The 16,233-nt window shown below is 43.3% G+C and overlaps 1 protein-coding gene across 2 annotated transcripts in view; it reads left to right on the top strand.

Moving 5' to 3' along the window:
• Positions 1-311: 311 nt before the first annotated feature.
• Positions 312-16,233, top strand: part of SLC5A1 (solute carrier family 5 member 1) — a gene marked incomplete at both ends in the record, with an annotated part of 59,800 nt that continues 43,878 nt past the window's right edge. For both annotated transcript variants that reach the window (XM_080940861.1, XM_080940860.1), the window contains 2 exons: positions 312-446; positions 10,175-10,246. In XM_080940861.1, coding sequence (XP_080796987.1) covers positions 312-446; positions 10,175-10,246 — 207 coding nt within the window. The remainder of the gene's footprint in view (positions 447-10,174; positions 10,247-16,233) is intronic.

Here is a 16,233-nt window from a genome sequence, read left to right as displayed (position 1 = left end):
CACAGAGGACTTTTGTGCCAGGTCGTCACCACCCCTTAGCAGGCCCCTCCCTGCTCACCGAACAGACTTTACCTGCCGGCCAGGCGCCCTCAGTTTCTCTTGCAGCTTTGCTGGCTCTTAGAGCACCGCACTCCTAGGAACTACTCCTCGACGGGTGCAGACCAGAGCAGCAGCACAGGGGGCCCAGCGTTCCTGCCGCGCAGCCCCTCGGTCGCGGGTCCCCTCCCTCGGGGCTGATCATTAACTCAAAGGCGGTATAAGGAGTGAGTGGCCCCGGTTAGCCGGTGAGCCAAGGGACTCGACGCACCGCCATGGACAGCAGCACCTTGAGCCCCGCAGTTACTGCCACCAACGCACCCATACCGTCCTATGAACGCATTCGCAATGCGGCTGACATTTCGGTCATCGTCATCTACTTCGTGGTGGTGATGGCCGTCGGGCTGTGGGTATGTGCGGGTCCTGGGGCACGGACTGGAGAGGCCAGGGACACTGTGTGGCATGAGCGGGCACACAAAGATGCCACAGTTTCCCCGAGCCACAAAGGGGCAGGATGGGTTTACAGGTATCTAAAGGGGAGAGGGGTTGTCCTGGGAATGCTGGGGACCAGTTCAGGGCACGGGAGGCCTGTGCATAGGAAGGTGGAGGATGCCCAAGGGAGCCTGCCAGGGAGGCCAGGGAAGATCCTAAGCTGAAGGGGAAGGCAGTGGATCACAGAGGGGCAGGAAAGGGTCAACTTGGAGCAGCATTGTCTGACTTCTTAATTATCCACTTTCCAATGAAAAAGAAACAATTTAGAGCCAGGAAACGATCGCCTCTGCAGAGTGCAGGTGCTTTGGGCAGCCTGTGGCTGACCAATGCCCCCTTCTGGGGAAGGCTAATCCAGAGGCCTTGCACAGTGAGATTGTAGAGGACATCTGGGGTTAGAGATGAGGAAGGAAGAGGGAAGTACATGCATCTCCTCTCGGGACTCTAGGGACACACCAAACCAGAGAAACTTGTTCTTCAAAGTCTGGAACTTGGAAAGTTCATTTATGACGCTGGCACACCTAGCAGCTGGACAAAGTGTGCGAGCATTTCAGCTACCTCTGAAGGCTGAAGTGTGGAAGAAGCTAGGGTTAGCCAAGGATGGTGGGCATGGACCCTTTCACGCACAGAGCTGCATCATGGGGTAAAAGAAAGCAGGGATTAAAAAAAAAAAGAATTGTATAAACCACATGTCACAGGAAGGCTCCCCAAGTGTCACTCACATGGGGTCTGTGGGGCTGATGCTTCATCAGTTTGCCTGGCTTCCTTAACAGTAGCATTTATCACAGGCCACCTCTGCTACTTGCTCTCCTGTGGCTGAACTAAGTGATGCAGGATGGACTTCCCACAGCCTCTGCTCATCCACGTCTGAACTAGGCGTGCTTGTAGCCATGTGTGTGATCTCCTCCCCCAAACACTGGGAGCTGAGTCTGAAAGGTCTTTATGAGTCTGGGAATGTCTCCTTATGCTTCTGCCAGGCACCTTGCAGAGTGTGTGATCCTTGCCCTGGATAACTTTTGTATTTCCAAGTAAAAACGGGCAGCAGCAGTAAGCTGGACAATGCACCTTCACACAGAAAGCCACAGGGCCGGGAAGACAGAGATGACAATCACAGTTTTCCCGAAGAGAAACTTGAAAGTCACAGGTGGCGGTGAATTGCCTAAGATTTCGCAAGCCCCGGGACTGTTCCAGGAACTTAGGTGTCCTGATCCTCTCCTCGACACCAGGCCCTCAAGCATAGGTTTGCTCTCTGCCTTCCCCTCCAGTTCATGTTGACAGATACTGAAGCCAAGATGCAAACCCACTATTTGCTAGCCATACCAGACGGCCCCTTCCCAGAATGCACTGATCATCCCGGGCTCTTTTCCAGGCTCTTTGTAGCCTTCCCAGTAGTCCTGAAAGTGTTTACATTTTTTTTATGGTGTTTGCACTTTTGAAATATCTGTGATTCAATGTCACTTGTCCTGTTAAAATGCTGCTGAATGAGCCTGTTAGTACTTGTCTATGTTTAATCTTCGCCCCTTACCCAGTGCCTCTGGACCTTGTTCATTTGCCACTCCTCTTTTTCCTGCTGAAGTGTCAAGGTGGCTAGACTTAGGGATGGCTAGGACGGCTTCTGAATGATTTCTGGGCTGCAGAAACTAACCCAAGCCCACTGTGTTCCCTTAGAGAATCGCCCACAGTGAACGCTCCTTCATCTCCCTTCATCTCCAGCCCCATCCCTTCCAACAACGCTCAGCTTGGTTCTATCTGCTTTCAGCTTTGCTTCTTCACTGATTGTCTTTGAGCTTTGGCCTGTTACTTGTTTGATATATATTTTTCTTCCTTCGGTATTTCAAATTGCTTCCTCAGGGGGTTTTTATAGCTGCCTAAGTCGAATCACTGACCTTATTCTTGCTGAGAGATGCTACCAACCCAAACTAGAGTTGTTGAAAATATGGCTCAATGGCCAAATCTTCGGCCATAGCCCATCTTTGTATGGCTCATAAGCCGAGAATAACTTTTACACTTTTAGCGGGTTATAAACGTAAAGTGATAAGGCCAAATAAAATCATGTGATAGAGAACCTACAAAATCCAAAGCGCCTACTATTAAACCTGTTTTCTTCTCTTTTAAACATTTCTTTTTACTATTAGTTTATTGCATATACAGGTGTGCTGCCTGCATTTCTGTACCACATGTGTACAGTGTCCCAAGGTTATAGAAGAGGCCATGTGATTACGTAAAATTAGAATTATAGACAGTTGTGAGCTGCCGTATAGGTGTTGGGAATTGAACCTGGGTTCTCTGGAAGGACAGGCAGTGCTCTTAGCCTCTGAGCCATTTTCCCAGATGATTGCTTGTCATTCAGATCCTTGATATTTAAACCAGCAAGGGGTCTTGGAGTTAATAGCATGAGTTGGGAATGGCCTCTGGGGGAGTCCAACTGTTCCGTTTTATTAATGAGGGAAAGAATGTCGTCTAGGTGAATCAGTAGCAGAGCAGGGATGATTAGAACTCAGAGTGTGAGATGCGAAGCCAGTGCTATCCTTCCTTTCTCCACTTCAAGACATGGCCTTTAGGAAAACTGTCTCCACTGTTGCTTCCCCACCCTGAAGGGACAGCGTTGCTCACATGTCCTCTGTTTTTTTTTTCTTCACGAATTGTCATGAATGTAGGCCTCGATCCTCTTCATCCTCTACTTGGATATCTCTTCATTAAATTATTTGACAAAAGAATTTTCGAGAGTTGCCAACAGCTTTGCCTTGAATATTCCAGAAGAAAGTCTCCCCTGGGGTCCAGTTTCCATCTCTGGACAGCTCTGGAGGAGAAAAAAATCTTCCTGGTAGCACCTCAAATCCTACATCCTTAGTTTCTCAGTTCCCTACATGTTACCTGATTGTTACCTATGTATGTTGCACTGAACACGACTGGTACAGCTGAATCTTCCACGCTGAGGGCCAGCACCCTGGTTTGTTTCCTTCCTTCCTTTTCTCTCAGAGATCTTCCTCTTTCCCCCGTTGTCCTGCACAGTAGACTGTACTGCTTAATGGCTCAGCTAATACCCAGCTCATGAAGGGGAGGTCAGGCTGCATGGTGATTTGGTGGACCACTGTCAAACATTCCGTTTCCCTGAAGACCCAATAGCAAGCCAAGAGCTGTCTCTCAAAGGGCGAATAATTGTCTGCAGATTACCATAACTTAAGATCTCAAGGATCCTCTCCATGAGTCACTCATACGGGTGTTCCAAAGATAACAACATCACCACAAGGTCAGCTGGAGGAGCTGGACCTTCTCCTTGTTCCAGGCCCCTTTCAATGGTAGCAGTTTCAAAGTGAGAGTCATTTGGTATATGGCCTGGAGTAACACACCCAAGTGAGGAATGTGCTGTCTTCAGAATCCAAATAGGTCCCCTAGACATCGTAGCCCTGTCTTAGTAATGGGTGGGGCCAGGTGCAATAATGTAATCTTTAACCTTAGGGAAGGATCACCCTATATGCCCCATCCCATTGGACTCCTGGAAGTTTCACTGATGTAGTGGCCTCTTGAAGTTTGGTTGGATATTCTGCATCCTCTGATGTGCATATGCCTCACCAGCAAGTCTGAAATGGGTACCACTTCCTGATCATTCAGTCCATTCATCATAATGCCGTCAATATGATGGGCCAGTGTGATATTTTGTGAGTCAGATGGATAATACAGATCCCTCTGGACTATGCTATGACACCATAGTGCTGAGAGCTAAGCAGAGGGTGGGAATCCATCTCAAGAGGTTTCAGAGAGGAACAACAGTAGCAACTGGGATGGAGATGAGTCTTGTGAGATTTTGATAACAGATGTAGCGGGTTTCTGCCCTGGTCCTAAAAATCTGCCTGAGGCTAAATGGAAAAATAATAGCTTAATTTTGCTGTCAGAGGAGACTTTAAAACAGCCTAATAATGGACCTGTTCTTTGATGATTTCATCTAAATAACTTTCATATATGTATGTATTTTAGGACATTTCTACTGTATATGACCCTCTAATGGCCCTTAGTTTTAGCAGTCTCTCCCTTGTCCCCTTCTTCCCTTTAGTTTCCTGTTAGACCCTCCCAGTGTAGTCCCCACTCCAGTTCTCGATATCTATTCTATTCCCTCCCTTCCCCCAGTCCTTCCTCTCTATCCAACTTCTGTAGGTAACAAATTGTAGCATGCTTGCCAAGGCCTTAACAACTAGTATCCACATAGAAACAAATATGTACTATATTTGCATTTCTGGGTCTCCATTATCCCACCCCAGATTTTTTTTTCTAGTTTTATCCATCTACCTGTAAATCTGTGATTTCATTTTTTAGAATGGTTAAGTAATATTCCATTGGGATGATGTACCAAATTTTCTTTATCCATTTATCTTTTGATTGACATCTGAGTTGTTTCCAGTTTCTGGCTATTACGAATAGAGTAGCATTGTACATAGTTGAGCAAGTGTCTCTGTAATAGGATTGGAACAACCTTTGTGTCTATGCCCAAAAGTGGTATAGCTGGTTTTGAAATAGGATGATTCCTATCTTTGTCATGAACCACCACCACACTGATTTCTATAATGACTTACAAATTTGCATTTCGACCAGTAATAGAGGAGGGTTTCGTGTATTCCAAATCCTCAGCATCATGAGCTGTTGCTTCTGTTATTCAGAGCAGTTTTGATTTGCATTTCCCCGATAACCAAGCTTGCTACATATCTGTTTAACTGCTTCTCAGTCATTTGTGTTCCCTTGTCTGAGCATTCTATTTTGGCGTGTATCCTCTTTTAAAGTTTTTTTTTTTTTTTTAAACTTCCCGATGTCCGGTGTTTTGAGTTCTTTTTTAAATTAAAACTTTTTTTTTAAATGTGCATTGGTATTCTGCCTGCATGTGAGGGTACCAGATACCCTGGAACCAGAGTTACAGTCAGCTGTGAGCTGCCCTGTGGTTGCTGGGATTTGAACCCGGATCCTCTGGAAGAGCAGCCAGTGCTCTTAACTACTGAACCATGTCTCCAGCCCTTGCGTTTTTATCTATTTTGGATGGTAGCTTTCTATCAGATGTGTACTTGGTAAAAAACATTTCCCCATCTGTAGGCTGCTGCTTTGTCTGAATGATGGTGTCCTTTGCTGCATAGAAGCTCCTCAGTTTCATGAGGTCCCATTTATTAGCTAGAGTCCTTAGTGCGTGTGCTATCAGTGCGAGGTTTAGAAAGTCTTTTCTTGTGCCAGTGAATTCAAGACTATTCCCCACTTTCTCATCTATTAGATTCAGTGTATCTGGCTTTATGTTGAAGTCTTTTATCCGTTTAGAGAGTTGAGTTTTGTGAAGGGTGATAAATATGGAAGCCTACCTGATCATAGTGAATGATCTTTTTGATGTGTTCTTGGATTCAGTCTACAAGTGTTTTATTGAAAATTTCTGCATCTATGTTCATAAAAGAAATTGGTCTGTAATTCTCTTTTTAAAAATTTTTGGATGGGTCTTTGTGTGGTTTGGGTATCAGGGAGACTGTGATCTCATAAAATGAATTGAGCAATGTTTTTCTGTTTCTATTTCACGAAGTAATTTGAAGAGTGTTGGAATTAACTCTTCTTTGAAAGTTTGGTAAAAAACCATCTGTCAGGCTTTTGTTTTGTTTTGTTTGGGTTGGGTTGGGAGACATTTAATGACTGCTTTCATTTACTAGGGGTTATAGGTCTGTTTAAATTCTTTAAGTCAACTTGATTTAATTTTGGTAGGTGATATGTATCAAAAAATTGTCCATTTCTTTTAGATTTTCCAATTTGGTGACGAATAGGTTTTTAAAGTATGTCCTTGTGATTCTCTGGATTCTGACTGCATCTGTTGTTATAGTACCCTTTCTGCCTCCAGTTTGTTAATTTAGATGTTCTCTCTCAGCCTTTAATTATTTTGAGTAAAGGTTTGTCAATCTAATTGATTTTATTAAAGAACCAACTCTTCGTTCCATTGATATTTTGTACTTATTTTTTTTCTTTCTTTCCATTTTATTGATTTCAGCCCTGTGTTTGATTATATCTCGCCGTCTATTTCTTTTGGATGTTATTTTTTCTTTTTGTTCTAGAGCGTTCTGCTGTTAAGTTACAAATATGAACTCTCTCCTTTTTTTGCTGTTGCCTCTTAGAGCCATCTTCATCTGGTCTCATAGGTTTGGGTACCCTGTGATTCCATTCTTATTTATTTCTAGAAAGTCTTGAATTTCTTTCTTTGCTCATTTTTCATGCCGTAGTGAAGTGTTTGTTCCCACGAGTATGTAAACTTCTTGTTGTTTCAGTTGTGGTTGATGTCCAGCTTTAATTTGTGGTGGTCAATAGGATTCAGGGAGTTATGTCTATTTTCTTGTATCTGTTGAGTCTTTCATCACGTCTAAGCATGAGGTCAGGTGTGGAGCAGTTTTTTGAGCTGCTGAGAAGAACGCATGTCCTCTTGTGCTTGGGTGAAGTATTGTGTAAATCTGTTAGATCCGTCTGGTTAGTGATGCCAGTTAGCTCTCTATTTAGTTTTTGCCTGGATCATCTGTCTGTTGGTGAGAGTGTATTGAAATCACCTACTATCACTGTGGGAGTATTAATAAGTGATTTAAACTACAACAGCATTTCTTTGATAAACTTGGGTGTCCTTGTTTTTAGTGCATAGACGTTAAGAATTGCGACATCCTCTTGGTGGACTTTTTCTTTGATGAGTACGTAGTGACCTATTCTGATTAGTTTTGCTTTAAAGCCTAGTTTGTCTGATATTAAAATGAGCAGACACACTTGCTTCTTAGCTCCATTTGCTTTTGAAGTGTCTTTTTCCAACCTTTTACCCTGAGGTGATGTCTCTTCTTGATGTTAAGGCGTATTTCTTTGACATAGCAAATGTTGGTCTGTGTCTTTTTATTGGAGAATTGAGACCATGTCGCTGAGAGCTATCAGTGAGCAGTGTTTGTTAGTTTTCATTATTTTGTTGTTGTGGTGTGGGCTATTTTTGTTTGTTTTCTCGGGTGTGGCTGGCCTCTTCAGGTTGAAGTTTTCTTTCTAGCTCTTTCTGTAGAGCTGGATTTGTAGATATATATTTTGTGGTGTCTTAGAGCTTCTTTAACATCTGTCTAGACCATTATGGCTTATAGAGTATCCATTGAGAAGTCAGACATTAATCTAATGGGTTTGCCTTTATGTTTTATGGCCTTTTAAAAATATTTATTTAATGTATATGACTACACTGTAGCTGTCTTGAGACACACCAGAAGAGGGCATCAGATCCCATTACAAATGCTTGTGAGCCACCATGTGGTTGCTGAGAATTAAACTCAGGACCTCTGGAAGAGCAGTCAGTGCTCTTAACCACTGGGCCATCTCTCCAACACATTTTATGGTCTTTTAAACTTTTAATATTCTTTCTTTGTTCTGTATGTTTAGTTTCTTTCAAATTACTAAGTGCCAAGGGAAATATTTTATCTAGTCTAGCATATTTAGTGTTCTCTACTCTTCTTGTACCTTGATAGGCACCCCCTTCCTTAGGTTAGGGAAATTTTCTTCTATAATTTTGTTAAAATATTTTCTGTGTCTTTGACCTGGGTTTTCTTTCTCCTTCCTCTATTTTTATTATTCATAGTTTGGTCTTTTCATAGTGTCCCAGATTTTCTGGATATCATTTGCCTGCATACTCTCCCCTCCCCACTTTGGTTTTGTTTTAGATTTAACATTTTCTTTGACCAATGTATCCATTTCTTTTATTCTGCCTTCAATGCCTGAGATTCTTTCCTCTATCTTTTGCATTCTGTTGGTGAGACTTGCCTCAGAGTTCCTAAATTTCCCATTTCCAGTTTTTTTTCTCTGTTTGGACTTTTTATTGATTCTATTTCCACTTGCAAGTCTTGAACTATTTTCTTCACTTCACTGTTTGTGTTTCATAGATTTATTTAATGGGTTTGTTCTTCTTCTTTTCCTGTAAGGACCTCTAACACATTCATACTGGCCATTTTGAAGTCCTTGGCTTTTGGGTGTCTCGGGCCTGTGGCCCGGCTGCTTGGCTGCAGTGGAGACACCTTGTCCTGACTGTTACTGATGGTGTTTGCACACTGGTGTGTTGGAATTTGGGCTTGAGATGACTGTAGTTCTAGGTGCTGGTCTCTGGTCTTGTTATTTGTTGGCTGGGTGTTTTGTCCCTCGGTTTCTAACTTTAGAATTATCTTAGGAGGGACCTTTCCCTGGTCAGTTTCTAGAGTCTGAATCTTTTAGTATTTATTCCTGTTCCAGGGTCAGCTGCCCTCTCTGCTCCTTAAGTCTGTATGCCATGTTGCAGTTCCCAGGAAGACTATCAAGCCTTTAGAGTATGTCTTGTGGGAGGAAGGACACACTGCCAGGAATCAAGAAAGACTTGATTGCTCTCCTTGGTACTCCACAACACTCAGAGAGGCTCAGTAAATCCTTGTTAATGGACTGGATTTATAAAAGCCTTACTTCCCAAAGGATTCCAAACTACTGACGAAATCTGAGCACCTACCTGTAAGGGTGCACCTTCTGCAGACATGTTTGCTGCAGAAATGACATCAGAGGTTAATTCCTTTGGACCCCTGATAAAGGAAAAGCCATTATGAGTCACTAACAAGAGTGTGGACAAAGGGGCCAGGGACAGAGAAAGAGAGAGGGAGGAGGAAGAGACCTTGAAGCCAGGCCAGTGGCACTGAGCCAGAGGCTGAGTCAGGAATGACTGTAGGTTCAGAGATGGCGATTCCAGAGGAGCTAAGAGAAGAGGCTGTGTTCATCCGGTATTGGAGTATATGGACCATTTGTCTCCTTTCAGGCCTTCCGTGGCTCTATGTCTGTGAATAAAGCCTGTTCCTTTCCACCTGGGATTTGCGAGCCTCAGTTCTGTCTCATTTTTTACCCTCTCCGTATTCAGTCACCTGGGCCAAGCTCAAGGTGCTGCACTGACTCAGTCCCTAAGTCCGAAGTCTCCTCCTCCTGCTTCCTGGAAGAGGAAGGGAAAACCCCACTTTTCCTTCAAGGCGTGGGGAAACACTGTCTCTCTGTGAAGTGTGCCTTGCTGTCAGAAGGACTTTCCTCATTCATTCTGAACTTAGTCTCAGTATGTTGCAAATTAATGACTCAAGCAAGTTCCCATGTAAACTCTGAGAGGGAAAATATGAGTTGAGCTTCAGTATCTTGTCTTTTCAGGGGGCCTAAATGTTCACACTGTGCCCTCATTCCTGTGACATTTTAATTATTTTCTTAATCATTTTATTGAGATATAAGTGACATGCCCTTTAGTACCTTTTAGAGGTATATTTCATTACACCTTGGTATGCACATAAAAAAGACACAAAAACACGTTTTGTTTCCCCCTGTTTAACAGGCAAACAAAACAAAATGAACAGATCCAGGAGGGGTGACTTGCCCAAAACCACATGGCAGGTTAACAGCAGAGCTGGCTCTAGGGCCTCAGTTTCCCTGTCTGTGTAATACAAGTGAGCATTCATGAGCTCCTTTGTGTGAGCATGAGGAGGTTGGGGGAGGGGACACGTGTGTGCGGGGTGGATAGGAACAGAAAGCGCTTCAGAAAGTGGAATGGCTATGAGACAGAGCTCATTGTGGGACGGGTCTGTTCTTTTATTGGCAAAGTAACTTTTCATATTTCCACTTAAATTCTTGACCTTCTTTCCCTCAGGCCATGTTTTCCACTAATCGGGGGACGGTCGGAGGCTTCTTCCTGGCAGGCCGAAGTATGGTGTGGTGGCCGGTAAGTTTTCTCTGGAAAAAAAAATCTTTTTTTTTATTATTTATTTTTTGAGATTATAACTGTTCCTCTTTTTTACCTCTAAACACTCCTTCCTTGCTCTCTTTCAAATTTCTGGTCTATATTTTCATTAATTGTTGTTATAAGCATATATGTATATGTATATATGTGTATATATATATATACACACATATACATTCCTAACTATAACCTGCTGGGTCATGTGTGTTTTCAGGGATATTTGGTATCAGATACCCAGTTGGTGCACTCTATCCCGAAGAAAACTCTCCGCTCTCAGCATCCCTTGCTTGTTTGCAGCTATAAGTGTAGTGTGGGGGGGCCTCATGATTTTTCCACAGCCACATTGGCCTGTCTATTGCTGCTGCCTTAGCTCAGCTATGTGTAGGCAGCCGTGCTGGAGAGACACAACTGCAAAGCAAAGTCCCTGATCCTCAGCCCTTCTCACCCCCTCTTCTACAATGCTCCCCAAGTCTTAGGTACAGGGATTGCTTTGTAGATGTATTTTCTCGAGGCTGGGGCTCCGCAACTCTGCGTTTTCATTGGTTGTGGTTTCCAGTAACGGAAAGAGGGATTTTCTTGGTGAGTGGTGAAGCCTGTATTTACCCAAATCTCTGGTATGAGGACAAATATTTAGAGTTAGGCATTATTCAGATTTATAAAGTTGTAGGTCCTCCTCCAATATCCATGCCTTCACTAAGAAGATAACTTCTCTTCACTGAAAGATAGTTAGGTTTCCAGTACCAGACATGCTTTCCCTCCCTTGAGCAGTCCTTAAGCCCAACCAGAGAGCTCTTGCTTACCACTGAGGTATATGTGCCATGGCTGCACCCTTAGGGTTATCCTGCCATGCTGGGCATTGTTACGGCTCATAGGGGTGGTGTTTTGTTTGTTAGGGATGGCTTGGGTGGATTCTGAATTTTTGAATTGTTTTTTTTTTCTTTGGGAGATTGTTCGGTGTCTTCTGATACTGAAAGGGCGTACTCCCGGGTCGGGGATCCTCCGACCTCAAAGTGGGGGTTCTCCGCACTTTCCAGGAAAGGCAACACCCCAAATCACTCACAAAAAATGGTCTTGTTGAAAACTGCAAGAGGATTTTTATTCCGAGCGCGCTTGGGGCCCACAACCTGTATGCCATGTTGGAGCAGAGGGCTGCAGACCTCGAGGGCAGAATCAGGACAGATTTTATACGGCTCACAACAAAGCCCGCCAATCATGGTAAAGCCCTCGAATCACAAACCAATCATTTCATAGAAAAAGCCTGTGAGTTACAACCAATCATTGCAAAACCTGTGAATCACAAACCAATCATTTCCCTATAGTCTCAGAGGTCTGTATTTGCGTGGTCTCCTGGGTGGGGGTGGCAATGGCGGTCAGAAGTCACTAGGGCAGGGGTTAAGGCTCCTTTAGCTTGGGGTCCTTGGAGGGGTTAGGCTATATTTTTTATTCTTTCAATACCACAAAAGCTAGTCTTCAGGGAGGAAGTTTTCTGCTAGGGTCCAGCTCAGGGACCTCTGGGCACTGTGTCTGAAGTACATGGTGTCTTTAGCAACAGGAAATTACCTTCCACCTCTGGGGGCAACTGAGGGCAGTAGGAATAGTCTGTACGTTTTGGGAGCCTTTTAGACAACCTCAGCCCAACAACTCAAAAGGAGGGTTTCTCACGCCTGGCATTGGAGCATTTGCCAATTAATTCTCTGTCAGATGTATAAATGAGAAAGACTCCCATGCTATGGGCTTTCTCTTGACCTGGTTGACTTTTCTGTAGCTGGGTAGAAGCTTTAAAATTTTTTTTGAAGTACTACTTTTTAATAGAAGGTCTGTCTTCTCCCAACACATCTAGGAGATAAAGATCATTAATTATAGTTTATAAGAAAAAAAGGGAAGCTATAATATGTCTAAATTACCTTGATTTGTGTGGTGTTTTGTTTGTTTAGGATGTCATGACTGAGTTTTGAATTTTTGATTTTTTTTTACCATGATGAAATCATATCTCTTTATATAAAACTCTTAGGGCTGATTTACTTGGGGTTAGATCTCAGTCTGCCCCACCCCTACACTATTTCTTTTCTTTTTCTGAGAAGGGGAGGGGTTTTTCTGTGTAGCCCTGGCTGTTTTGGAACTCACAACGTAGACCAGGCTGGCCTCAAATTTAGAGATCCACCTGCCTCTGCCTCTGGAGTGCTGATATTAAAGGTGTACATCACTACCACCAGAGAGCTCTCAGTTTCTGAGGGTGGAGGCCAGAGGAAGCCTTTTGGAAGGTTTGTGTGTTAGAGTAGGTCTGTGAACAGTCTGGCTTTGGGCTGAGCATTGGGTTTGGTTCCCAGCACTCACAAGGTAGCTCACAACTGGGACTTTAGTTTCAGGATATCTGATGCTCAGGCATGCATGTGATACACTTACAAGCATGAATATTTGTTTTAAAATGACCTCTAAAGTTGTCTATGTATCAGAATCACCCGCAACAACACAGATGTAGCACTCAACTCTGTGCCTGGCTGGCAGTTAATAAATGGGTCTGTTCCTGCCATTTCCTGCAACCAGGAAAGACTTCCAGCAGAGATTGACCCAGTCATGGAACCTTTGACTTACAATTTGTCCTGCCTACAAGATACACTGCAGTAAATTGTGGTAGTGGCCAACCAATGACAGGATTCAGCTTGAGATTCACACCATGACAGGGAACCAACCCCTGACACTGCTTGGAGAGCTAGGAACTGGATGGCCAGAGACCTGGGACAGAGTCAACACAAATGGGGAAAAAAAGTTAATGAAACTATTCGTAATGCTATTCTGCCATGCTCATCCATGAGTGTCTAGCCCAGTTGTCATCAGAGAGCCTTCACCTATCAAGTGATGGAAAAGATGCAGAGGGTCAAGGACACCATAAAACCACAGAGACTGAACCTCCTACCAAGGAGTCTGCATGGGACTGACCTATGCCTTCCACACATAAATAGTTATGTTGCTTAACCTTCTGGTGGGACTCCTAACAGTGGGAGCTGGGGCTGTCCCTGACTCTGTTGCCTGCCTTTGGGCCATTTTCCTCCGGCTTGGTTACCTCATCCAGCCTTACCAGGAGAGGAGGTGCCTAGTCTTACTGCAATGTGATATGCTATCCACAGTAGACTTGCCCTTTTCTTAAGAGAAACAGAGGAGGGGTGGATGGAAATGAGGAAAGGGAAGGCCAGGAGAAGAATGGGAAGGAGGGGGGAAACTGGGGTGGGGATGTAAAAAATAAACATAATTTAAAAATAAATAGAAGGAAGGCCAAGGACGCTCAGGCAAAACTCTCAATTTCCGCTATACTTGATAGTTGCGTGAATATTGGAAACTGTTGCTGATGGCTCCCTTACGTTAACATTCATGCAGACCATGAGACTAAGACATACTTTAAACCTGTAATTCTTTGTACTGTTACAAATAATCAATTCCAATGGTATAGGAACCATATTCTAAAATGGATTAATGGTGAATTATGGTAGTAAAGACAAATAAATACTCATAGAAATCATGTTCAATGTATTCACCGTGGAGGGATCTTGTAATAATCCGTGGAATGCTATAGGTTAGGTGAGGGTGTTTGCTTTTCTTCCTGCTACTCAGTGTGCCTTTTAAAATTCTTTTTAAAAAAGATATATTTATATATTTTATGTATGTGAGTACACTGTAGCTGTCTTCAGACACACCAGAAGAGGGCATCAGATCCCATTACAGATGGTTGTGAGCCACCATGTGGTTGCTGGGATTTGAACTCAGGTCCTCTGGAAGAGCAGTCAGTGCTCTTAACCACTGAACCAACTCTCCAGCCCATCTTTTTGAATTTTTGTTTTTAATTACATTGCATATGTGTAAGTCTTTGTGTGTGTGTGTGTGTGTGTGTGTGTGTGTGTGTGTACTTGTGTTTGGGTGTCCAAGGAGGCAGAGGCACCAGATATGAATAGTTGCCTGATGTGGATTCTGGGAGCTGAACTCAAGTTGTCTAGAAAAGCAGTATTTGTTTTAACTTCTGAGTCAGCTAATTTCTAGCCCCTATGGCATGCCTTGATAATATAGTTGGTGTCTTAGATGTGGCTAAATGTAGTTTTTCTGTAATTTTTTATCCATGTTCACTATCAGACTTAGGCTCTGTAGAAATGTGTTATTCTTCTCATCTCTACTTTCCGAAAATTCAACTTATTTTTTTTTAAAGGGGCATCTGTTAGCATCTTGTTTATTGGAAGGTTTTCTTGAACTAATGGAGTTTAAAACTGCTAGTTTAGCAGAAGGATAACCCTGGTAGTTTCTTTTCTAAAACTTATAAAAACACTATCACATCAAACAGCTATAAGAAGGAATCAAAAGAAACTGTGATATGTAAGAAAGTACACATTAAGGGGGCTGGAGAGATGGCTCAGTGCCTAAGAGCCCTGCTGTTTCTCTGTAGGATCTGGGTTCAATTCCAAGCACCAACCCACAGATAGATGTGTAGGCAAAACACCAACTGCACATTAAAAAAAAAACAAAAAAACAATTATCTATTAAGGGCTCTCTTCAAAACTAAAAAGTGTTTTGAACAGCACTCAAATCATATTCTTCATTTCCTCTTGAGGTGAATCAAAAAGTCAGTTTAAGCCTTTCACTGATTCCGGGATCCATAATGAGGCAACTTCTTTTACCTGCCTTTCGCACAGTTGCTCTGTGCGGGCAGGAATCCTGGGCAGAGACTTCAGGAGGAGCATCTATCTGTGCTGTCTCCAAGGCAGGCATGAGTGTTACCCATGAGAAAATGGGAAGAAATGGAGGGCTCACAAAGCCAAAGGAGGCCGGACAATGACAAGGCTAGTTCTGGACCTTCCTGGGTGTGAAGCTTGGTTGTGACCCAGGTAGGTAGAAAGAGCCCTCTGGTAAAAGGTCTCACAGTCGGGTGAGTCCCAGAGAGGGAAATGTTTGGTACCTTGGCATGAGGGTAGAAGTGACGGACAGAGAGGGGCAGGGCAAGGGTTCTACAAGGGAAATTGGAGGAGTTTATGTAAGAGATCCGCAAGATGGCTCCCAGAAGGTGGAGTTACATCTGAGGTAAACCAAAGCCACCTCATTTCAGTAACATGAAACCACAAATAGTACTTTCTGCATTGCACTGGTCACTGGGCCTGCCTTCCTGCTGGACTGTGGTCTGGCACCTCTACCGAACAGTCTTTGGAGTGCTACGTGGGAAAGATTATTTGGAGAATGCGGGGAATGAGTTCCAGGAAGCTTAAGAGCTGAGCTTTGAAGGGGGAAATCCCCACTTCTCAGCTAGAAGTAAAAAAAATTCTGAGAAGCAGGGCCTTAATTAATAGTTTGCAGGAGGACCTTTGTTGTACACGGAAGTATGGGCATGCCAGCATAATTGTATTTTTAGGTCTTCCTCCATTAGCATTGTCTTCATTCATTCATCTATTTACTCATCCATTCATTTATTCATTACTCTTTCATTTATTCTACAACTTCATGGTACTACCTACCATGAGCCAGATTCTATGATGGGTGTTCATAGATCACTCATCCACACCAGTCACAGTTTCAGAGAATATTTGTAAAATTGGAAGTAACAGTGGGGTCTCAGAAGGAAATGTATACAGAACAAGAGTAGATGGGCTGAAGAAAGGTGACCCTTAATTCTTAAGGGTATGCTAGGAGACCTTACAGAGGGCCGAGGTTTTAGGCCAGGACCAGAAAGATCATAACAGGTCAGAAATAAAAAATGTCAATGGTCTGGAGTATCAGTCGCCCTGAGCTGATCCTTGAGATGTTACATTGTGTCTCATGAGTATTTATGACTATTATATTACTAATGAAAAAGGATAGAAGATAGAAAAAAAGATTTTCCATTTGAAAATCAGAGGTTAGCAATTCAAGCAAACAACCTCCAAGTGAAAACCTTCAAAACCTTCCATTCCACAACCAACTAACCCACCTTCTGAGTGGTCAAAGGCCCTGAGCCTGGA

This window comes from Micromys minutus, assembly GCF_963924665.1.
Source record: "Micromys minutus genome assembly, chromosome: 1".
NCBI lineage: Eukaryota > Metazoa > Chordata > Mammalia > Rodentia > Muridae > Micromys > Micromys minutus.
This window is presented reverse-complemented; position numbering and strand designations above follow the sequence as displayed.